Consider the following 24,602-nt stretch of genomic DNA (forward strand, 5'->3'; position numbering starts at 1 on the left):
GTTTGTCGACTAGTGTGATAATCACACTAGTTTAAAAAAGTATTTCCCAATATCGTAGATGGCAGAAATTTTAGATCCTTGTCTATATTTCTCCTTTACTATTTTAACATGGAATTTCTTTTGTTAGTAATCATTTTAGAATTTATCTGTACATTTTGGGGGAAAGAATAGAGTGTCTCCATAAAAAAACTCAAACGTTATATGAAAGAGTTTCTACCTGGCAGAGGTCCTGTTTGATGGCAACCATTTTCATATTAGTAAGATCATTTCTGCACTCAGCCTTGTGTGGTATTAGTTCATGAAACTGCTCACTCAGTCCACGGATTACAGATTCATCCTTGCTTTCCTTGTCGAGGAGGGCGCGCTTGATCTGTAGAAGAACAGACTCGGCTTTCTCGACCTAAACAGTGAGATGAAATGAAAAAACAAAATTCAGTTAGTTTGTTTCTAAGTTAAATTTTATTGAGATTTTTATTGAAATTAAATGAATACAAGCTGTTATAAAAAAACATGATGTTTCTGACCTGAATTCGAGTCAAAATGTGTTTTTTGTGATAAGCCAGATTTTGTGTAGTTAAAATGTAAAACACAATTATACTTACTAGGAATTAAATTAGCCGTATGATAATCGATAAATATTTTGTTGTTTCGGCACCACTCGCTCAAAATTTTAGAAAGCGAAATATTACCTTCCCTAGAGGAATAGATTTCACAGGAATTGTAAGAACTTGAGAAAGCTCTCCCATCGATTCCTTCCATAGATTATCAGCAAGGTGGGCTACTTCATTAGAAACCTCTCCTTTGGATGCTTGAGATTCAAGTAGGCGCTGATTAAAGAAAATATTCACACAATTAATATTTCAACTGAAATAAAGTAAAAGGGAAAATCTAATGTTAAAAGATATCAGGAAATTTGTGATTGATATGAATGGAGAAGATAAAACGAGGGGGTACTGAGGGAGCATATTATTTTGTTGAAGCTTCGGATCCAGTAATGTAATAAATGTAACATTATTATCGAGTACTCTATAATATAGTATAATTTGTAGAGCAATTACAATGGATTGCAGATGAGACTCTCAAACCAATTACCTGTAGCATTATTTATAAATTTGTGTATACATATTAGATTTTTTTTTTTGGAAGAAACAAAAGATTTACCTTTGTGAGAACATTGGATCCCAGCCATCGAGAAAGCATTACTTTAGTTTTCGTCATGTTATGAGGTTTAGAGGTCCATATATCATGTTGCTCTTGGAAGATCTTCAAAGCCTCTGGACCAGTCTTTGCTAAATAACTATTCTTGATTCCTGAATTCTCATCCTGGCAAATAGAAATAGGGATGCATTATCTTTAACAGTTGTAGAGAGGTGAAGAGAAAGCTTATGTCACTTTTTTTAAATTTCTTATACATGTAGTCTTATCCTTCTATGCAAATGTCATCATCCATCAATCCATTCATTCACCCAGCGTTTCACTCTCCTCCGTACTGTCATGTTCGTATCGTCTCTGTCTTTTTTTCTATCTGCCTGCATCTCTCTCTCTCTCTCTCTGTCTCCCTTCCTCTTTCTCATCACAATAATGGCGATGGCGGTTTGAAATATTCCCTTTGAGCCATTAAATAACACAGATTACATATATGCTTAAAGAAAATAATTTTTAAGAGATGATCGAATGATCTGTAAACTTGTGCGAAAGAAATTAATAATTATGATAATTATAATTAGGCCTATAGTATGATGTTTATCGTAATTTTTGAATAGTAGGGGTTTTTGTATCAGGTGGTTTTTATTTGATAACTTCAATTCTTGGCATGGACGAATGGAAATGCATATATCAAATGAAATATCATCTCGTGACGTTTTATTGTAAAAGATACCCGCCCTAATAAATTGGCGCCATTCTGTATCACTGAATGTACGTACCTTTGTGTCAGACACGGTGCCTTGATGTGTGTAGACTCTATACTTATAAGGACTGGCCTTTGACCTTGTGATTGATTGACCCTGAAGAACCAATGGAATCCCAACTGTTGTATGCAACTCAATAGATGTAAATTGTATATCTCCATCTGGTTTCTCTTTCTGGAAGTATGCATGCCATTAATATATTGAATGATTGGTAGAAATACATGATTATAATGTACCCAAGATTCTATTTGTATTTACAGTTGTCTCGAATAGTGAAGCAGAAACAGTCCTTCACTATTTGCCGAAACAACTCACCTCCGATCTCTTAAATACTTTAAACTGCGAATATGATGGACAGATAGACAAATAAATAGACATACTGCAAATTTCTTCCTTAACTTACAAGTAGTTCTGCTTGTTATCAATTTGTCCCCAAAAGTTCTTATAAGTCATTGAATGAACATTTCAGTAGTATGATAAAATATGCCGTGTGAGTACCAAAAAAAATCTTGACACCTCACAAATCCTAACTTCAAGGAAAATATATGACGTGAGCACATAATCATTAATTGTCCATAATTGTCATTTTCTGTTTTTCAATAGATGTATGACCGGAAAGATTATCTTCTCCCAAATAATTTGATACCATATATATGTGGTATATTCTAATGCTTAGATACTTAGTAGGTATTCTTTATGGTGATTTAAATGTTGACTAGCATCAAAGTAAGGCATGACCCCAATTAATGAATGTCAATGATGTCATAATCTTACAAGGGTTTCATTAAAATCCACTGCAAAACATCTTTTCAATAATTAGCACTAGATTTGTTTAATAAACACTTTTTAGTATCAATTCTCGGGTTAATTTCATTGGAAAGGGATTTTCAAATATTTTTTATTAACTAATTATATAGAATTATGAAATAATCAGTATCTGGATTAGTTAATTGCAGCCTTGTCTATAATTGGCGCAATCGAACTTTACATCGCAGTAGCAAAAAAAAAAACATGATAATCCAGGCGTTAACACATATATATTAATTGCGAGAGTATACTCTTTCAGTTTTTATCCAATTTAGCAAATTTATGACCGAATTATAAGTTTTTATTACCCTCTTTGGGCAGATTTTATTCAGTGTGGACAGCATGTTACCCATTTATTGGTTAAAAGTTGGGCATTTTATGCCCAACTATTTTAAGAGATATGTATAATGTGGATATTGTTGATAATACTCACTTGTAAAATCACATATTTTACCAATTCGCATTGGCTTTCATCGAAATGATCAATATCACCATCTGTTTCGCTCATCTTGAACCTATGAAGAGATAAATAAAAAGGGGTGGAATATATAAGGGAGACAGAAAGAAGGTTAACACATTATAAGCAGATAGACGGACAGACATGCATAAAAAACGATTCGGAGAAAGATCATAAAATCTAGAGAGAGAGAGAGAGATAGCACAATGGGTGGATAAATGGATAAAGTAAAATATTCATTTAATACACAGTCTTCTATTCAATCTATATCCCTTGTCTTTACATGTTTCCTGTTCTTTGAAAATAGGAGAGAATGCACACTATATCAAAAGAGCAGCAATATGTTATACACTATTCACAAACTAAAAAATATGCCTCGAATATTCAGTCATCCTGGAAATTGTTTAATACATCGCTATAAAGCCACTCAACTCGCAGTAAAACAAAACAAGTGATTGTGCTATCAAAGTAATGATATTTTGGAGATATAAAGGGGCACATCCCTCCCCAAATCCTAGTTACATGCCAACGGCTTGACATGGTCGCGGTTTGGGAGGATACAAAGAAGAAGAAGTAGTCAGTGGCGGACCGTGACCCAGAGGAGACAAAGCATTGGGGGGGCACAGCATTAATTGTTCACAGACAATGCAGTGCCCCCCCCCCATGCTTTGTCTCGTCCGGGTCACGATCCGCTACTGGCAGTAGTAGTAGTAGTAGTAGTAGTAGTAGTAGTAGTAGTAGTAGTAGTAGTAGTAGTAGTAGTAGTAGTAGTAGTAGTAGTAGTAGTAGTAGTAGTAGTAGTAGTAGTAGTAGTAGTAGTAGTAGTAGTAGTAGTAGTAGTAGTAATAGTAGTAGTAGTAGTAGTCATTTCCGTATTAAAAATATGTATACGATAAAATACGTCGGATTTGCCCACATTCAGCTTTACTGGTACAGTCATGCTGGTCTTCAGCGAGGTCCCCGAAAAATTATTAATTTCCAGGATTGCATATACATGTCTAAGGTGAACACAATAAAACCACATCAAAATAACAGATTTAAAAAAAAAGGAGAAACAGAAAATGGAAACAATAACGAACACGAACATAAATGATTAAAAAATATAAGTTATCAACAGAAAACATATTTAGATTTTAAAAAAATCTGCAATCATGAAACGAAAATGAAGGGTGTAAACCTAATAGGGAATGGGGGGGGGGTTCCAGAGTCCATAAGCTACATATCAACAATTTTATATTCGAAAACATTAATACTAGGGGATAATTTAATGTGAGGAGGAAGGAAATTATAAACCATGTCGCTTTTATAATTAAAGGATCAACGTATTTCTTGGTCAGGCTTGATAATGGTTTAGCTAGGATATCACAGTTAACGTCACCTGATATAATCATGTTCATTGTGTCAATAACGCCAAGAAATCTTTCAGAAAAATTAAAGATTCCACTATCTGAAGATGGTGGTCTATACCAAATTGATATGATAATAGGTTTTGAAAACTTGAGAAAACTTAATAACAAGTGCTTCTAAATCATCAAGGATTTCAACAATTGTTTTTTTTTTCAAAATTAAATGATTTGATTACGATAAATGGCTACTTCACCAACCTGTCGAACTCTGTCTTTACGTCTACTTTGAATAATGACATCAGATCTGATATTTTAAAAGCAAATAATAGAAAAAAATACTTACAAATTACGCATTGTAAATGCACGTTTTGGCAACATATCACAAATTCATTATTTCCACATGAGTTCGTGATATGAGGCCAAATCATTATTTTTCCAATGGGTGCTTTGTAAATTATTTTTTTTTCTTGCTAAAATCCAATCCAATCCATATTTTATTGTTCGAAATAGCCATGAAATGAAACACTCCGAAAACTTGCTTTGCCCAATTGATCGTGGGCCCGGCATCCGCTGTGCAGCGCCAGATCGACGAGGCTCTATACAAACAGGGTAGCAGCAACTCCCATCTTTTAACGTCTTTTGGTCTGACGCGACGCGGCCGGGGTTTGAACCCCCGACCTCCCGGTTGTGATACGGACGCTCTACCAACTGAGTCAACAAATAATCAAATCTACCAATATAATTTCATTTGACGTAGTCACAATTTTCTAAAATGAATTGTACAGTAAAAAAGTGGCTATGATATAAAACACGGGGTATTCTTTGATACAGGTGTGTGCATTGTCGTTTGGCAACATAATGAAATTTATTCTTGATATTTTGCCGTTTCGCGTTTTTTTAACCACATCTTGTCATATCTTACAAGTAAGTTTGATGGGACAAAATCACGTTAAAATCATTTTAGCAATAGTAGTGACAAGTCTAGGGTTTATGTTTAAGCAGTATGGAATTAAAATATTGTACAAGAAATATCACAAAGACAGTGAACTGCAAGCTGGCAATTTGATTTCGGACCCCCAAAAAATGCTTACGCAAACTTAGATGGCCGCTTGGTACAGAATGAATTCGTGCACAAATTTGAGTTCGAAATCAGAATAAAATTTTCTGCATTACTGTTTTGTGCGCTGGAAATCAACTATGAATTTCAATTCTACATAACTTTTGAGCTGGAAATAAATTAAACATTTGTGCAATACTTTTGTGCTCGATATCCAAAACAATTCTTGCAATAGACCACTGGTCCACTGCTACCACACTGCCTGTGGGGAATCTACAGATAGGATGGTATGCCAATGCTATACAGAGCACACACTTCAAAAAAAATCATTAAAATGTCACTTTTGTGACCAAAATTATTAATTCCCATACTGTTGCAATTCAATTTTCACTAGTAACTTTTATTACTAGAATAATTTTGTTACTCTAGAATAATTTGAATAATGTTTGTATTGACCATGCACAGCGCTCAAAAACTTGAATTTTGGGCATATTTTTGTGTACGCCCCCTGGTGGAAAATAATATGGCTAGAAAATTTTCATTTTTCAAGCTCTATTTTTCATAAAGAAAAAATAATTAAAAGAATCAAATTTACTTAAGAGCCAAGTTATATTATGCAAAGCTGTAATGGAAATTGACAGTTTGTCCAAAAGAAAAAGAGAAAATAATCCAAACATTGTCAACCTTATTTTGCCACACATATAGGGATGTAACTGAGAACAAGGTTAAACCATAACCTTGTTCATTGAATGAGTGCAATAGACTTACTTTCGAAATCAAGAATTCTTTTTTTAATATCAAGAATTTGGTTTCTTGATATGAAGAATTCATTTCTTGATATCAAGAAATCAAATTCTTGATATCAAGAAGTCGATTTCTTGATACCAAAAAGTAGGATTAAATGTTAAAATGGCTTGCCATACGGGCGACCGTGTCTGTAACTATTTTGCAATTCACGGTTGATGATAATCCATTATTGGTTTCTATATAGTTCAAGTGCTAATCCTGCTTATAAATAGAGAGCCGCGACAAAAGGTTGAATAACGCAGTGCTTGCTTAATCTGCGAAAGGTCGAGCTTTCCCCCTTCGTTGATGCATGCATCGGTAGTTGAGCTGTCAATAAAGGGATTACGTCTTTACAGGGAGTGGCTTTAAGCGTACTTTGGGCCAATTGAAATGCTTTCCTCGAAAACAACTAGGAGGGGTGAGATTCCACAATAGAACAGCTCTGTATTTCTCAAATTAGGGTTAATATAAGAGACTGGGTCTTTCTTTTTAGATTGATCGATAATGAGGAATTCAATGGACAAGACTGGGTCTTTCTTGTAAGATTAAAATAATCACATCAATTGTGAAGAATTCAAGGTTATCCCTATTTCTGCAAATCGCTTTCCTTTGTAATGACATGGACCTACTAGTGGTCCATGGCAATGGTGACTCACTTTTTCGCGTGATTGGATATGGCAAGTATGCGGCCATCTTGGATTCATATCGCCTCCGTACAATCCTTGTAATGGGATTTCACCTTCCAGAACAGATCAGTCCGTTTCTTTGTGAGACTCTCATGAATATAAGTTACCTTATCCTGTAGATTATGCAATTTTACTTTTGTTGATTTTGTCTTGTACATGATAGTTCGTGAACTTCACAATTATTACCCTCTCTCTCTATTTTCTTTACTCTGACCCAACAGCTTCTAACTATTTCTCTTGATTCTATAACTCGACATTAAGCTCATCTGCACAGAGTTTGATGATGGTTTCATCAGTGTTTTTGTTCTATTTCTTTGAAAATCAGACAATTTCTGCGCGAGTACTGTTTAGACTCATCATGTTGGTCTAACAACGACTGAATCTTTTATTCTAAGGCTTTGGTGTGAGTGTCTATTGCCTCCATGTCAAAGTCAATGTACTCGTGTAGACTATCTGTAACTTTCTCAGTGATCAAAGATGTAATCTCATTATGAAAAAAACTATTTTAAATTCACTCACCAATTTTCTCATGAAAGTATCACTCCCGATGGCTTTACTCAGTTCTTCTTTGATACGATTCGAGAGGTCTTTCGCTTGTAGCTTTGAACTACGAGTCGTCTCTTTAGGCCTCTTCACTCTACAACCACGGCACTTTTAAATGTAACTGATGACTGGCTTAAAAGCATCGAAGATGGACATATCGTGATTGCTGTAATGCTAGATTTTAGAAAAGCTTTCGACACAGTAGATCACGATCTCCTCCTTCAAAAACTGAAAAACTATGGCATTCAAGATCGCCCTCTACGATGGTTTGCCAGTTATCTGGAAAATAGATCACAAGCAACGTGTATAAATGGCAAAGTATCTGAGTTTTCAGCTTTAAAATGCGGTATCCCTCAAGGGTCAATACTAGGCCCCCTAATGTTTGTACTTTATATTAACAGCCTACCCGAAGGACTCAGATATTGTAAGGTGAGCATGTATGCTGACGATACCGTCTTGTATCTGTCTGGTATAGTAATGTTTCTGTCATGATAAATCAAATTAATAAAGATCTGGAATATGTAAGGCAATGGCTCGTCCTTAATAAATTAAGTTTAAATGTAAACAAAACCGAATATATTGTACTCGGTACAAGACAAAGATTACAAAAAATTGAAGATGAGAATATTGATATCAATATAAGTGGAAATTCTTTGAAACGAGTGCAATCATGTAAACATCTCGGAGTTATAATTGACGAAAATCTCACATGGCGAGGTCATATTGAACTATTGCAGAAAAAAACTAATTCAGGATTACATATGTTAAGAAGTATAAGAAATATAGTAGACAAAGAGTCACTAAAAATGGTTTACAATGCATTGGTATTTTCTCACCTAAACTACTGTAACGTAATATGGGCAAACTGTGGAAAAACGCTGTTAAACATCTAACAAAGAATTCAAAACCGATGTGCCCGCTTAATAAACAACACTCCTTGGTTTTCATCAGGAAAGGAGAACCTTGACCTACTTAACTGGGAACCTATTGTTAAAAAGTTAGAAAATGATACTGCAATAATTATGTATAAAGTTATGACAAAACAAGTGCCTCCGTACATCAGTGAAAAGTTTAAATTTCGAACAACTATTTACAACACGAGACAAAGTAACATGTGTGTTGATGTACCTCGCCCCAAAACTGAATCTGGTAAACGTAGGTTTTTGTATAGAGGTGCTCAGATATGGAATTCACTTACTGAGGATACTCAGAAGTCTTCAAGTATTGGTATTTTCAAGTCTAAATTAGCTAATTAGTAATATAGAATATGTTTTGAACTGTATCATGTCAAAGAAAGTTTATGAAACTGTTTAAATAAAAATGATATGGTGGCATTTTGTTGCAGTAAAATCATTTGAATGGCCTTTCAGATAACATTGAACATTCTATTGATTGTAATTCAGATGAAAACAAAAACTCTGTGTATTGTGAGAATGGGATGGAATATGTGCACTAACTTTTTACTATTTACTATTCATTAAAAATATTTAATATCCTTATAATATTATATTATTCCTCTCATATATATTTTCACCAGTCAAATCGTTTGTTTTTGTTATTTCATAAAGATTTTTATTTTATTCTGTTTTACATTACTTTCTATTTATTCGTATTATATTATTCTTCTCATATATACGTTCATCAGTCAAACCGTCTGTTTTTGTTATTTTTTATAAGAATTCTTTTATTCTGTTTTACATTACTTGCAATTTTGTGTTATATTATTTTTGAGTTTTTCATACATTTTAGTCCGTATTATACCTCCTCTATTTTAATAATTTAATAAGTTTGTGCATCTCACTTTACTGCATTAATTTGTTTTTATAACTTACATGTTATCATGGTATTAGGCATATTTAAGTAAGCCTTATATATTTATTTTATTCATGACATAAATTTTAGTTCTATGCTTTTTATTTATTCGTATTTCCTTAGATAATCTTAACTACGTTGCAATTTTGTAGCTTAACGAAATTTATATTGTATGTTTTCATTTTACATATACACAATTTGATTTTACTTTTCATTTTTCCTTTATCATTGTGTCATCGGTAATTCCTATTTTCATTGAGTTCTGTATAATATGTATCTCTATTGTCATGCATGTTTTATGTATTTGTTATTTTGCACGGCCCCTTTGTAAACCAGCCTAGTAGCTGAACAGGGCTTTTACCGTCAATAAATAAATCAATCAAATCAAATCAATCGCTGGCTAGAGGTATTATGTCCTTCCAATAGTCAATCACATAAGTGGTCAAAACCAAGTCGACGAGCATGGGTGTCAATTTGTGTTTATGGTTGGGGGGATTGTTCTCTGTTAGGGATTTCTTTCATTTAGTTTGAAGGGGATGGGGTCAGTATTATTATGGTTATAATATTTGTTAGGGTGTCAGACATGGCATATGAGGCAAAATATATAAATTAAGAAAAGCTGCGAGCGATAAAAAAAAAGTTTGGTACAAATTTAATATTGTGATAGATTTTGATATGATATTTTAAGATATATATCTTATGTTATTCTATTTCATTCTAGATTTTTTTTATTTTCTCCATGCATCTCTATACAGTTTCCGAAAGAAATACTTTCATGCAACAGCAATATATGTAAGAAACTTATGAACAAAACGATATCAATAGCGATTATGTGTAAATAAGATTACCATCACTAACACCTTGATAATCATCTTGATAATGATCATAATTATTACTGATTTTATGATTATAATAATAATAATAATACACTCTAAAAAAAATTGGGTAAAAATTCTCCATGAGGGTAATTATGTGTCCAACCAACATTGGACATTACTTTGGGGCATTTTTATTTATCCAGTGCAAAATGTTGCCCATTCTAAAGTAATTGCTGCTTATTTGTTAACCTTACTGGACAGTATACTTCTCGCATGGGTAAAATACAGCGCTCCCCTACAAACCCCCCCCCCCCCACAGTGGGCCCTGTTATTATTACCTCGGCTTTAGCTGGGCTGCCTGGCGCTAAAGCATTCAGGGAATTAATCCTCCCGTATACCCATTCACCTCACCTGGGTCTAGTGCAGCACAGTGTAGATAAATTTCTTGCATGCTGAAGGAAAAAACGCCACAGTTAGGATTCGAACCTACAACCCTCAGTTTTAAAGGCAAGAGTCAGAACCAATAGACCACGATGCGCCCACTTTCTAGCATATCAACCCGCTTTGACCATTCTGACCAAGGAATTCCCGGATCTGATTATGGAAATCTCCATGACCTATCAAGGCTCATAAGCACAAGCATTTTCAGAGAGCATAACAGTATTTGGCAGATCATTTCATGTTTGATAACGGAAGATGCTCAATGATTGAGACAACGGGACATGTCTGTTTCGTGCATTATTCCAACAATACTGCATTTTTGTTTTCATTATTTTATTAGTTGATAAGCTACTGATGTCAAGTTATTTTAATGTAACTTTTTAAAAGAAAAAAGACAATTTTTTTCTCTGGTAATTTTTTTTGCAAAGGGAGAATCCTTGTGGATTCCCCTTTATTTTTCAGCTTATTTCACTCATCCATCATTCACATTTTCTTTCAAGTTGGTGCACTGATTCCCCTTATCAATCATCAAACTTATTTCGTTTTAATGTTTCTTGTCCTTCTGAACATGTCCAAGTTAATGATTTGATGAGCCTGGACATGATTAGAGAAAATGACACCGAAATAACCCTACTCAGATGGTGGTAGATCTGGGGCCGCGGAACGTTTTCAAAGTGGGGGGGGGGCTGACCATGCTAAAATCACAATCATATGGTCATTTTTACGTTTTTGTACACGGTTTTGGAAATAAGTGGGGGGGCTGAAGCCCCCCCCCCCACCCGGTTCCGCGGCCCCTGAGGTAAAAGCCTTGGGTAAAAGTAGGACTACGAAGCAGATAATACACAAAACATGCACGTTATTTCGAACAAAGTTAACAATCTTATCGGCCTGTAAGAGCGCTTCATGACTGGGCATGGTGGCTCAGTGGTAGAGCGTGGCAGAGCGTCCGCCGGCATGAACGGGAGGTCGTGGACTCGTGGGTTCGATCCTTGGTCGAGTCATACCAAGACTTATAAAAATTGGGACCTTCTGCCTTCTTGCTAGGCGCTCAGCATTTAGATTGAAGAAGGGTAATAACAACATTATGTCATGCAGGGCCCGCTGGTAGACAGTTTCCTAACTGAAGTGGCTACCCGGAAAACGTTATTAGTATTATCATGACGAGATCATTGGAAAAAGCAAACGATACCATAGGCGGATCCAGCTTTTGGCGAAGGGGGGGGGGGGCACTGCCGAGCGGCGCACATATTTTTGCACTTCACCGGCGCCATAAAAGAAAATGTTGAAAAAGAAAAGGGGTAATGCCTGACCCTGTCAAAACACGCACGCACACACACACACACACATGCATATATATATATATATGACTCATATCATATAGATATACATGACTCATGAGATAGAGACACATATTTCACCGACAAATTAATGCGAGCGCGAAGCGCGAGCTGAAATTTTTAAAGTATACTGACCTGAAAACAGGAAAAAGGTGCCTGTTTAGGACTGTTTGTAGTAACTCATGAGGAGGATACATATCTCGCTACACAGATAATGCGAGTGCCGAGGGCGAGCTGAAATTTACTTATATTCTGACCAGAAAGCTTGATATTCTAAGCATTCTTGGTACCAATGATTAAGACGGGTATCTAAAAGAAATGCGAGCGCGAAGCGCGAGCTTAAAATTTTGATATTTCGATCTGAAAACATTACAGTTTAATGTACGTTTTAATAAAGAACAAGATTATATCCAACAAAAGATTATTGCAAATCGAAGCGGGTGTTCTTTTGAGGTTCAGAACTAAAAACGGGACATTCTATTCACCTATTTAATCATGAAAAGTATGGGGTTTTGCTACAGAAATGAGGCGAGTGCGAAGCGCGAGCTGAAAATTTTTATGTTCCAATCTGATAATTTGAGCACGATTTTTAATAAAGAACGAGTTGTGTAGCTCAATCTCGTTTGCTGATTTCTATGTAACATTACCATCTTATTGTTTTTGCACATGCGGAATTATTGGGGGAGGGCAAAACGATCATTCTTGACCGCGGCGCCGATCTAGATTTGTTTAGCAATAGGCCCTTCTTCATTATTCTACCAGCGCTTATTTATTGAAATCAGGCGACGCTGATCATTCTTGACCGGCGCCGATTTCAATTTAGGTGGCGCCGGTTAAGACAAAGGCAGCGCCGATTTGTCTTGACCGGCGCCGATTTAAACAAGTAGTACTGATTATTTTTACCGACGTTACGTAAGATTCAGGCAGCGGCAATCCATAATCGACTGGCGCCGATCTAGAACCAGGAGGCGCCGATTATTCTTGACTGGCGCCGATTTTTAACCAGGTGGTACTGATTATTCTTGACCAGCCCCGATTTAGATATAGGTAGCGCTGATTATCCTTGATCGGCGCCGGTTAAGAACTCAGGCAGCGCCGATTTTTCTTTACCGGCGCCGATTTATAACCAGATGACGCCGATTGTTCTTGTCCAGCGTCGATTTAGGTTTAGGTGGCGCTAATTATCCTTGATCGGCGCCGGTTAAGACTCTGGCAGTGCCGATTTTTCTTGACTGGCGCCGATTTATAACTAAATAGCGCTGATTATTCTTGTCCGGCGTCGATTTAGATTAAGGTGGCGCTGATTATTCTTGATTGGCGCCAGTTATATGCAGGCAGCGCACTGCTACCGGCGAAGTTGTTGGGAAAAGGGTAGTTAAAAGAAAAAATAAGGAAGATGATGATTACGCTTTGCTGGGGATAGTCTTTCCTTTACTGTTGCTAATGTTATATCAGTGTATAATTTTTTTTAAGCAGCGCCTTTTCCCTCTCTTTCCTTTATTTTTAATTTTTCAAGCGGCGCCTTTTCTTTCTTTTACTTTTTTTTATTTTCTTTATTTTGAGCGGCGCCTTCGGCGCCGCTCAAATATTAGGGGGGGCGCGCGCACCCTGCGCACCCCCCTGGATCCGCCGATGGATACAAAGAAAATGATCTTGGTAGAGCTAACATGTCCGGTTCGAGACTAATGTTCTGTTGAATACGCACTGTCTTGAAAGAAAGTGCGAACGATACAAAGGTTTGTTATCGGATCTTAATGAAACCATCTTTTGAAGCTGTCGAGAGAGGTCATCCAATGAGAATAAAGCAAGACTTAAGGGACAAGTCCAACCCAGCAAAAAGTTTATTTCAATAACAGGAGAAAAATCCAACAAGCATAATACTGAAATTTTCTTCAAAATCTGATGTAAAATAAGAGAGTTATGGGTTTTTAAAGTTTCGCGTATATAATTTCACAAAACAGTTATACGTATGCACATTATGGTCGGTATGCAAATGAGGAAACTGATGACGTCACCCACTCACTATTTATTTTGTATTATTCTACTATATGAAATATTCTGATTTTCTCCCCCTTGCCATGTTAAATCGAGTTTTATTCCTCGTTGAACATATGGACTTAACATGATTGTTTAACATGATAATAACATTATGTGGTTGAGTCAAGTTTTACATTGTCAATTCTAAATAAAAATGAAATATTTCATAACTCAAAAAATAAAAAAAAACAAAAGAAAAAAGTGAGTAATGGACATCATCGACTCTCTCATTTGCATATCACTGAGTTGTGCATAAGTTTTGAGAAAAATAAGCGAAACTTTGAAAAGTCAAAACTTTCTTATACTACATCCGATTTTGATGAAACTTTCAGCATTATGCTTGTTAGATTTTTCTCTATCGATTCAAATCAACATTTTCAGGGGTGGACTTGACCTTTAAGTCAGTGATTCGGATGTGAATTGTGACATTAGACCAAGGAATTTGACATATGTCTAGAAAAATAATTATGCCCTTGCTTTTATCATCTTGCTTTATTTTATTTTTTTAAAGTAGGGCCAACATTGCAATAAAGCACAAAATCTGAAGTTATAATTCTTTTTTCCCCAATATTCAATATTTTGCTTTAAAAACCAATATCCACACTACGTTCCACATTATATTTTTGTTTGAGTCTCTTTCCTGCCTTCCTGTAATGTATAATACTACCTTATTACATATAATTTTGTTACCATAACGGACGTACTGAATGCTTGCTGTACTTGGCCTCTGCTCATGTAAGCAAGTTAATTTAAATTCTTTTATAACGTTAATGCAAATTTACCTTTTCAATCTTATTGTGTGATTGCCTTCTTTTGTTGTCAATGTCTTTGTAACGTCACTGTTTATGTACATTTCAACCTGCCATGAACCAGTATAGGTTCATGGACCTAGTTTTGTTTGTAACTTTTACAAGGTTTTACTTTGTTCATTTTGTAAACTACTTTTTTTCGAAATGAAGAAATGATTGCAATTAAGTTTATATTAGTAAATAATGTTTTATACAAAAAGCGCACCGTAATAGTAAACATTGCACTAAGTCAATTTTGATTTGAGCATAGTCTATTTGATCCATTTTGATCCATCTTCAATTCTTATTGAAAAATTAATCCACTGATGGTCAGCTGAGACCCCTCCCCCCCCCCCCCCCCCCTCCTTCAAATAAATATCATGTGTGCTTATCCGCTATGAAATATCGACATCTGTGAAAAAAATTGATTAGAGCAAGACTTGCATGCATGCATTTTCAACACTCTATGAATGAAAACAGTGGTTGAATTTGCGGATTATAAAGATAGGTTGAGAATTGTTTCATCTTATGTGTTAGTGCTCAGGAAAACTGTGATGTTGTAACCCCGAGCGGGCCCAGACAAATTTGAACTTTGAATCAATAATGATGATAAATCAAGTGTATCTTTGCACATTTGGCCGCCCATATAGTTTAACCATAATGATTCAAGTTATACTGGAGTTCAATATCTGGTACATTGTGTTAAATCAATCAAAAGCTCGCACTCTGCCAACCAGATGCACATACAGCGTGTCTCACAAAAAAGTGTTAATGACATTTTAGATGTGTGAAATGTGAAAGTTACCAAATCATATTGTACATAATTTTATAATCGAAAAACTAGCATTTGTTTCATAATTATAAACTGGCATAAATTTCATGCGATATGGTCCATAGAACACAAAGATAATATGAGCGTTCTTTCAGCACTGATCACCTCTCAATCAAAGTTTCGATATTACGTACTCCAATTATGTTCTCATTCACTCTAACTTACTTTATTTCCTTTTTGAGAGTAATTTATGCTCACATCTTGCGGGTGCATGCTTACATTATTTACTTTCAGAATAAAGGCTTAAGAAAATTGGCATCTTTAATCAAACATATTTCATGATCTCACATTTATAGCGTGTTTTTTTTTTTTTGGTTAGCACACGCGTTTGCATTTTTTTACATTCATTTTTTTTATAAGCATTTAAATGATGAAAGATTCTTTTTCTGTACTCATTTACTGATTTGCCCGTCAATGCGCAGGCATGTGGAGGAAAGCTCGACGGACAATTTTAACATGACTATAATTATATACTACTTTTTAATACAAATCCTGGATGGAGAGGTTTCGTGACGTGCAATGAAAAAATGCTCATATCTTTGTGATTAATGGACCATAATACATAAATTTTCATCCAGTTGTAGAAAATAAATTGTAGTTTACGGGCGTAAAGATGTGAAGAATATTATATTGTAATTTAAATATTATACTCATCTAAAATATCATTACCATTTTTGTGGGGCACGCTGTATGGTTTACATTGAATAGCAAAAGTCAATGCCAACGTCCACTGTATCATAATCTACAATGACATGATGTAATTTAGGCTAATCAGAGCATGCACATGTTAAGCATTCCTGATATCAGATTGTGTACGTCTATATGCTTTATCAATATAATCCAAACTTCAAGTTTTTCGATTTTAATTGAATAAATCATAAACGTGAAAGGACCATGAAAATAATTTCCATTTATTTTCCAGACTATTTCCTCTCAGACTGTTTCATACTATAGATTAACAAAATTATTCAGAAAAGAGGTTAAGGCCTAATGCATGGTTTGAATGTTAATATGGTTCATACATTCCATGTTTTTGATGGACTGGCCATGATATATCCTCTAGAAATAGAGATGTTAAACAAAATTAAGCAAGCTTAAAGTATGAAAGGGGATTCGAATTGTATTTCATATAGGCTTAAACAAATTCATGTGGTTGCTTAAAAATTGGCCACCAAAATTATAGTGTACAATATGATAACAATGCCAAAACAATTAATATTTTGAGTGATTACCGCAAGATAATATATCAGTCAAGTGGAAATCAATTACAGGTTTAACATAAAATCAGAATTATATTTGACACTCCATGAATGAACGAGAAAATCCACTTAAAACCACGATGACTGAATTGGATTAGCCACAGCCGCATTGGCAAGAAAAACTGAATCATCACTGATACTTGCTCTTATCGATAATTCTGGGTAATTACATATTCATATATTCATGTTCTGAATGCTTACGTCAATATTCCTAATTTTGATGGTATAACTGCAAAAAAAATCATATAACATGACAAATAATATTAGATAGCTTCCTTTAATTTACACTGTGATTTTTAGTTTAAACGTAAACAAAAGAATGATAACTTACCTTTCATAGGATCAACAGTACGACGGGTACATATTTATTCATGAAGTTTATATATCACACGCAATTTCCAAACTTGTATAATCCAACCGTCGAGTAAATTCTTAACTGATGCCACGACACAAACACTAACCCAGTTGAGAGTGACAAGTGCAAACGACAATCTGTCATGTAAATTTATTGTAGCCTTATAGCCATCTCAATCTCCAGGAAGTCAGTTTACACGATGTGTATATCCGCACGTGATACCGGTGATCAGTTAAGCATTAATTAGCACATACACCTGAATCCTGATTTGCTACCGTATTAAAAAACATCAAAAGTGCAACTTTTCCATCAATTATATTACGCTTAATTGCCAATAAACAACACATTTATGTCAATAAGAATTTCTGCTCATATATTTGGAGCTCATTATTTTCATGCAAAGAGTTCCAGTCACGTTGTAGACCAACTTGAATTTAATGTTGAAATATTTGTTCAGTTTTTTTTTTTGGGGGGGGGGTGGGTTGGGGTGTTGTTTTTGCACGAGAGTATTTTCCCTTTCGACTTTTACGTGCTATATTGATTCTGATCAACATAAATGCGTTTGCACTGATGCATTTCGTATTGTATTAGCATGAGCTTAATACCTACAATCGTGTACCCTAATCTGAAACACCACAATAGAATTGAGGACACCCTCGATCGAACCACGGACTGTCCATGGTGTGTGTGTGTGTACACGTTAATTTCTTATTGTTTTTACAATATTCAAATCATTTTCACCATTCCCTCACCACACGAAAGTGATATTTTGTTAGAATGCATTAAAAAAGGACTTAAACTGTTGTTGGACAATGTGGGCAATTAATTTGGCGGGAAGTAGGAATATCCCGTCCTGGCCTGATGGCTATAGAGATATCGAAAGTCATTTAAGCACAAAACACGTCACGCAGAATTGCAATTTCTTTATAGACCTACCAGCATATTGGCATTAATCATATCGATTTAACAATGCACGCAGAAAACAACCTTGACATACCTTGCTTGGATTTCATGCGGTGTTTTTATGAAATTTTCCAGACATTTAATACTTTGTATGGCGCTATGATAAAGTTCAGTCGGGTTTGGGGTAATCATATGCCTACGTAGGTCCATGAAGTAATGGAGTTATATGTCTACATGTCATGGTTCAATGGCATGCTTTTGGCGCTGGTCGAAACAACAGCCTTATCAATTTCAACACCGGCAATAGCAATAGATTCTTCTGACAAATCGTTCAGCAGAACCTATAATTTTGCATATTGTATTACATTGCCATGCATAGGCATTATGCACTTTCTTTTTCAAGGAGTTATCTGTGTTATTTAAGTAAGTCTATACATGTCTATATGTATCTCGTCCATACTTTACGTCCTATGCCGGGTCCTATGATATATTAACAAAATTATTTTGTTGAATCAGATAATAATTAGCAGTAACGTCTCTTGGATGTATATGGATGGGGGTTATTGCAAATGAAAATATAAACAGACGTTGGCATTCACATAACTCTAAATGTTGTTAAAATCGAACATCAAATATTATGTTTTGCACTTGTATCTGTGTACTGGTTGAAATAAACTTGTTTTCCAATTCTTACAAACAGTAAGAATGGGAAAACAAGACATCGACTTAGCCAGGAATTTTCGGGGGGGGGACAAGGGACCAAAGCATTTGACCGAAGAAAAGGATATTGAAGAGGTAATTAGTACCTCTTACAACAGATTTTCCCCCAATATTTTAACATTCTGATGGAAAATTTTTAAAGGAAATATCGTGTTCACCAAGTTAATTTCGTTTTTTATATTAAACCTAGAACAGGTGATCCAGGCATTTGACAGTTCATGAATGCGAGGATTCGTATGAACTGAGTGGGTACATTGCTATTTTTGGTTATAGAGCTTTTCAAAATCTTTCTGTATTTTTGATCGCCTTTCAACAAGGGAGAAGGCATCCCCGGTCCCCTCAGTAACGCAAGTGAAAATGACAACTCTCAATCTTGTGTTAATACGTAAAGAAGTGTGCGTGTCTGAGAGATGGGGGGGGGGGGGGATTGTGTTTCTGTTTAATTTTCACGTTTGTTTTGATTTGCATTTGTTTGTCGTTGTTGCTTGCAATGAAATGTTTTCAGGAAAATGACGGCTACTGCTTCAACGGCAACTTTTAATTTCCAACGTTCCGCCATCCCTTCCAAGAGTTTATCACATCATCCACACCAGTGGCGTAACTACGGGGGGCACGTGCCCCCCAATTGGCTGACCCCCCCCCCCCAAAAAAAATATATTACTGTTCATTATAATGTTATATTATATCGTAATTATGTTCGTAATTATGTTATATTACATAAGAAACATTTTTTTTCATAACTGTACGAAACATAATTTGCTCAGGGCCTAGATTGTTCCTGGTGCTCGCAATGTCTGTTTAACGAGATATATAACCCTGTTATACTAAATCCTCCCGTTTTCAAGTCAATATACAACATACTGCCAAATATATTTCTCGCACTTCGAGTTATTATTGTTTTATGTACAATAGTATGCTTCTTTTTCATGACTACTTAAAGTGATTGCCCCATTTTAATGTCTTAATATAAAACATTTCCTTCGCAGTAGTGGATTGGTGAAATATGTCTGCTCTCCATGAATTCCTACAATCAGTCCTTAAAATGTCCCTTTTTTCTGATCTGAATATCAAAAATTTTCAGCTCGTGCTTCGCGCTCGCATCATATGGTAAGTGAACTACGTATGGTCTTCGTGAATTCCTACAAACAATGCCCCTCTTCGGGTCTGAATTTCCTAAATTTTCAGCTCGCAAGATTTGATTATTGAGAAGGGTATGTTAATCATGATTACAAGTGCATTATGTGCATGTTTAGATGTAATTCTAACAAAATCAGCAAGTGCTTATTGGCACTCGCATTAGATGAATATGGTGAGATGTGTATACTCTTAATGGATTCCTAAAATATAGTCCTTAAAATCTTCCTGTTTGGGGTCAATATTTACAAAAATTTCAGCTCGCGCTTCCCGCTCGCATTATTTAGTGAAACAGGTACGTATTATGATTACAAAAGATTAATTATAGTGTCCCTTTTTAGGTCTGAATATAAAAATTTTAAGCTCGCGCTTCGCGCTCGCATTATTTGATCAATGAAATACATATCCGTTTAATGGCACTGTCCTTAAAGTGACTCTATTAGGTCAGTATACCTGGCAACTGGGCACGCTTCGCGCGCTCACTAGTGACTCAAAATTTTTGCTGGTGCCCCCCCCCCATGCCATAACCCACGGTACGCCACTGTTCCACACAGATCTTGCCAAACTTGAGGTCATACTCTTTAGATTTGTGCTTTTCCCCAAGGATAATCATTCACATATTTCACATTGACAAAAATACAGAATAATGGATGTTGGCTCAATGAATGTGATTTGATTTTCTACAATTCAATGTCAGCCCTTCGATCTCTTCTTAGGCCGACCCCGACCTCACACTTGATTGACAGGACTTGCTCAAAACATTCTCCTTCACTTTCACTTGAAAGAGATGGTCCAGGTTGGAAATATTCATATCTCATTAAAAAGAGTAAAATTCACAAAGCAAAATGCAGAAAATTTGATCAAATTCTGATAACAAATAACAAAGTTATTGAATTTTGAATAATTCAACAGATACCCCCATTATGGCCAAAGTTCATTGACCTTTGAACTTGGTCATGTGACCTAAAATGCGCACAGGATGTTTAGTGATACCTGATTACTCTTATGTCCAAGATTTATGAACTAGACCAACATACTTTTAAAGTTATGATGGTAATTCAACAAATACCCCCAATTCGGCCAAAGTTCATTGACCCTAAATGACCTTTGACCTTGATCATGTGACCTGAAACTTGCACAGGATGTTCAGTGATACTTGATTACTATTATGTCCAAGTTTCATGAATCAGATAAAAAAAACTTTTAAAGTTTTGATTGTAATTCAACAGATACCCCTAAATCGGCCAAAGTTCATTGACCCTAAATGACCTTTGACCTTGGTCATGTGACATGAAACTCATGCAGGATGTCCATATATTTTCTAAATTATGATGAAATTTCAAAAACTTAACCTCAGGTTAAGATTTTGATGTTGATTCCCCCAACATGGTCTAAGTTAATTGACCCTAAATGACCTTTGACCTTGGTCATGTGACATGAAACTCTAATAGGGTGTTCAGTAATACTTGATTAACTTAATGGCTAAGTTTTATGAACTAGGTCCATATAATTTCTAAGTTATGATGTCATTTCAAAAACTTAACCTCAGATTAAGATTTGATGTTGACGCCGCCGCCGCCGTCGGAAAAGCGGTGCCTATAGTTTCACTCTGCCATGCAGGTGAGACAAAAAAAATTATTCTCTCTAAAGTGATAAGTATTATAATTTAATTTATATTTCCTGATTTATTCCATACAAATATAGGTACATATACAATATTTCAAATGTAATACAGATCCTTTGTAAAGATCTTTAACACAATAATATGCCATTATAAAAGCAAATAATGATACATTTTAGTTTTTACTCTTTGGAAATAACAGAGTATGAGATACCATTCTCACTATTCTGCAATATGTCAACACTAGTTTTGGCTGTGTGTCAAATAAAATAACCTTTACTTTTGCTTTGCTCTCATTGGTTTTATGTTCAAATTAATAATATTAAGAGCAAAACACCCAGAAATCCAGTTGCAATATAAGTTTTGATACATCATACCTTCTGATTTATTATGTCCAGAAAGAAAAGCTGGACAAGTACCAAGAAAATAGCATTCAATGACTTGAAAGTGTATCATACCAGGATAAATGATAAATTGATGACCACGCGGATATCAATCCACTCGCCTTGCTCATAACATAATAAACAGAAATATTTTTATATTAATAAGGCATACCCTTTCTCAGTTCATAATAGGCCTCATTGAAAACTTACAAAAATCCATCTGTAATTATCAATAAAAGACAAGATGGTATTAAGTATGTACTGCAGATTTCGAAGCAGTTATATACCATGTAGATATAGATTCATCACATGATAAATGTTGTTTTTAACAGTTTTAGGTAAAAATTATATAAGCATTATAACGACATACCATGATATTGTTTCATATACCCAGCTTTCTATGACAAAAACTTAAGACATCACCCAATGCTAAAAGTTAATTGTTGCAAAACTGCAATATTTCATCTCACTATAGAATTTAGAAGCAGAAAACAGATGGAATAGAACTTGTTATCACCTTTGTTAAATGTGTATCTTTGTATACAACTGGATAGAAAACTAAGTATGACAGCTAAAAAAAACAATGTAATGGTATGTAGTACATTTGCCCTATATAACATTGGCAAAATTTGCTAATTTCTATCAGAACCGTACCCCCCCCCCCAAAAAAAAAAAAAAAAAAAAAAAAAAAAAAAAAAATAAATAAATAAATAAAAAAAAATAAAATAAAACAAATAAATACCTAAATGTTTCATGATTGATTATTATTAATGCCTTATGTACGGCCTCCATGATAATCAAATAAGCGAGTTCGTAGTTCCTTTCTGCGCATGATCAAAAGATTCTACGCATGATCAGGGGAAGGTCATTTGTACTAAAGTGATATGGTGGTTTAATGTCTCATGAGATAAGCACCAACTTTGATGTCTTGATTATTCATATATTCTGTTGAATTGTGGTTTTCATTTACATCCACAAAAAACAACAATGCGTCCACGAACAAATGGTATTTCACAGTTTGCCAAGTACATTGTGCAACATGCTATGATATGCATTCAAAGTAGGAATGCAACAAATACCTTCATAAAGTGTTCATTGGTGTGCTATTCTAGTCACCTGGTCTATTCAATTTCTTCATCCTGCTATGTAAGGCAAGCTTACGTAATATCTTGCTTTGAAATCTGCCTATCATAATGAAAGAAATGAAAGGTCATTTGAACAAAATTGTCCATGAAGTAACTACGAACTGGTCCATTCATAAACTTCAATGGATCAAAAACTCAACAGTGAGAATATAACACGTATACTACAAAAATTACACCTGCTTCCTATAAAATCTTGTATTCAATACGGGATATTACTTCTAACTTACCAATGCTTACAATATTATTCACTATCTTATCTTAACACGATGGCTATCATGGCTGAGGCTATCATGGCTACCATGGCTATCAAAACTGAAATACTGAAAGTGGATATTGTTATAGAGGGGAAAACGGTGGGACATGTCTACAGTTTTGTATATTTGGGCCAGCAAATAACTGGGGATGGCAAAAGTGAAGTAGAAATCAGGATAAAGATATGCCTAGCAAAGAACTCTTTCACAAAACTTAACAGACTACATATATCTCATTAATAGACTAGCTTAGCTGGGGTAATAAAGGAGCACTTTCAGCACCTAACAAGGTGGAAATGTGGAATATACAAATACCCTTTACTATTTTCAATCTTACTACAGCAAAGGAGAGCAAGTGAACTCTGCACTTAATAGTAACTGACATATCTTAGCAAAAGTTTTTGACTCCTCGGCGAATTATATGAATGATCAATCATCCTACTTATAGATACACTAAGGTAATTCATTATATATCAGCATCATTAAAAATGAGGATATATCACCTTTGTTCCCCCTTGATTCCTTTTACGAAGTACATGAGCATTAATATTTATAAAACTTTGATGCAAAACATACACTGGGATCAGGGCAGCTTATACACATCAATCAACATCTGGTTTCTCTTATGATAATGTGAATGCATATTATTTAAACAGATTCGAAGTTAAAATTCATCTCTACCTGTATATCAAGTAATCTAAATGCAATAGTTATACAAGTAATGCACGATGTACTAATGAAAGAGTTCTACAACAATTCTAATATATCAGCACTGTTTCAAAGGAAACAAAGGGTGAGTATTATACAAATGCTCAACAAGATGACATATGTTTTAAGGCGACCGAACACCTTACGATTGGTCTACGACTCCATTTTGGAATAAAACGTATTAGAATTTGATACTAATCTTGAGACTTGGAATATCTTACTGTGTATTGTTTGAAATCATCGTACAAATACCTCTGTTAAAATCTGTGACTATGCTATCATCCTTCTTAGAATAAAAGCAAATTTAATATCTAGTCGTAATGACGTCATAGCAGTCGTACGATTGGCTACGATTTGAAACTAATTTGGCCTTTACTCCAAAATAAAGGCTTGCAATCTTTCAAAATGGTTATATTAGTATTCTTTCAATAAATTTCAACCTCAAATAAAATGATATGTTCCATTC

General features: G+C 35.0%; 1 protein-coding gene across 5 annotated transcripts in view; it reads right to left on the reverse strand.

The window, feature by feature from the left end:
• The window catches only part of LOC121410337, a 37,429-nt gene extending 19,867 nt beyond the window's left edge, over positions 1 to 17,562 (reverse strand). The window contains exons 1-8 of one of the 5 annotated variants that reach the window (XM_041602352.1): positions 17,248 to 17,562; positions 7,569 to 7,871; positions 4,779 to 4,824; positions 3,151 to 3,232; positions 1,926 to 2,084; positions 1,162 to 1,323; positions 690 to 827; positions 218 to 400 (exon numbers count right to left, since the gene is read on the reverse strand). In XM_041602352.1, the coding sequence (XP_041458286.1) occupies positions 218 to 400; positions 690 to 827; positions 1,162 to 1,323; positions 1,926 to 2,084; positions 3,151 to 3,232; positions 4,779 to 4,819 (765 nt within the window). In that variant the 5' untranslated portion in view covers positions 4,820 to 4,824; positions 7,569 to 7,871; positions 17,248 to 17,562. Of the gene's footprint in view, positions 1 to 217; positions 401 to 689; positions 828 to 1,161; positions 1,324 to 1,925; positions 2,085 to 3,150; positions 3,233 to 4,778; positions 4,825 to 7,568; positions 8,998 to 17,247 lie in introns of those variants that run through there. The other 4 variants (XM_041602351.1, XM_041602355.1, XM_041602354.1 and 1 more) reach the window with 4 other exon arrangements.
• Between the last annotated feature and the right edge of the window lie 7,040 nt (positions 17,563 to 24,602).

This window comes from Lytechinus variegatus, chromosome 3 (genome assembly GCF_018143015.1).
Source record: "Lytechinus variegatus isolate NC3 chromosome 3, Lvar_3.0, whole genome shotgun sequence".
NCBI classification, from domain to species: domain Eukaryota; kingdom Metazoa; phylum Echinodermata; class Echinoidea; order Temnopleuroida; family Toxopneustidae; genus Lytechinus; species Lytechinus variegatus.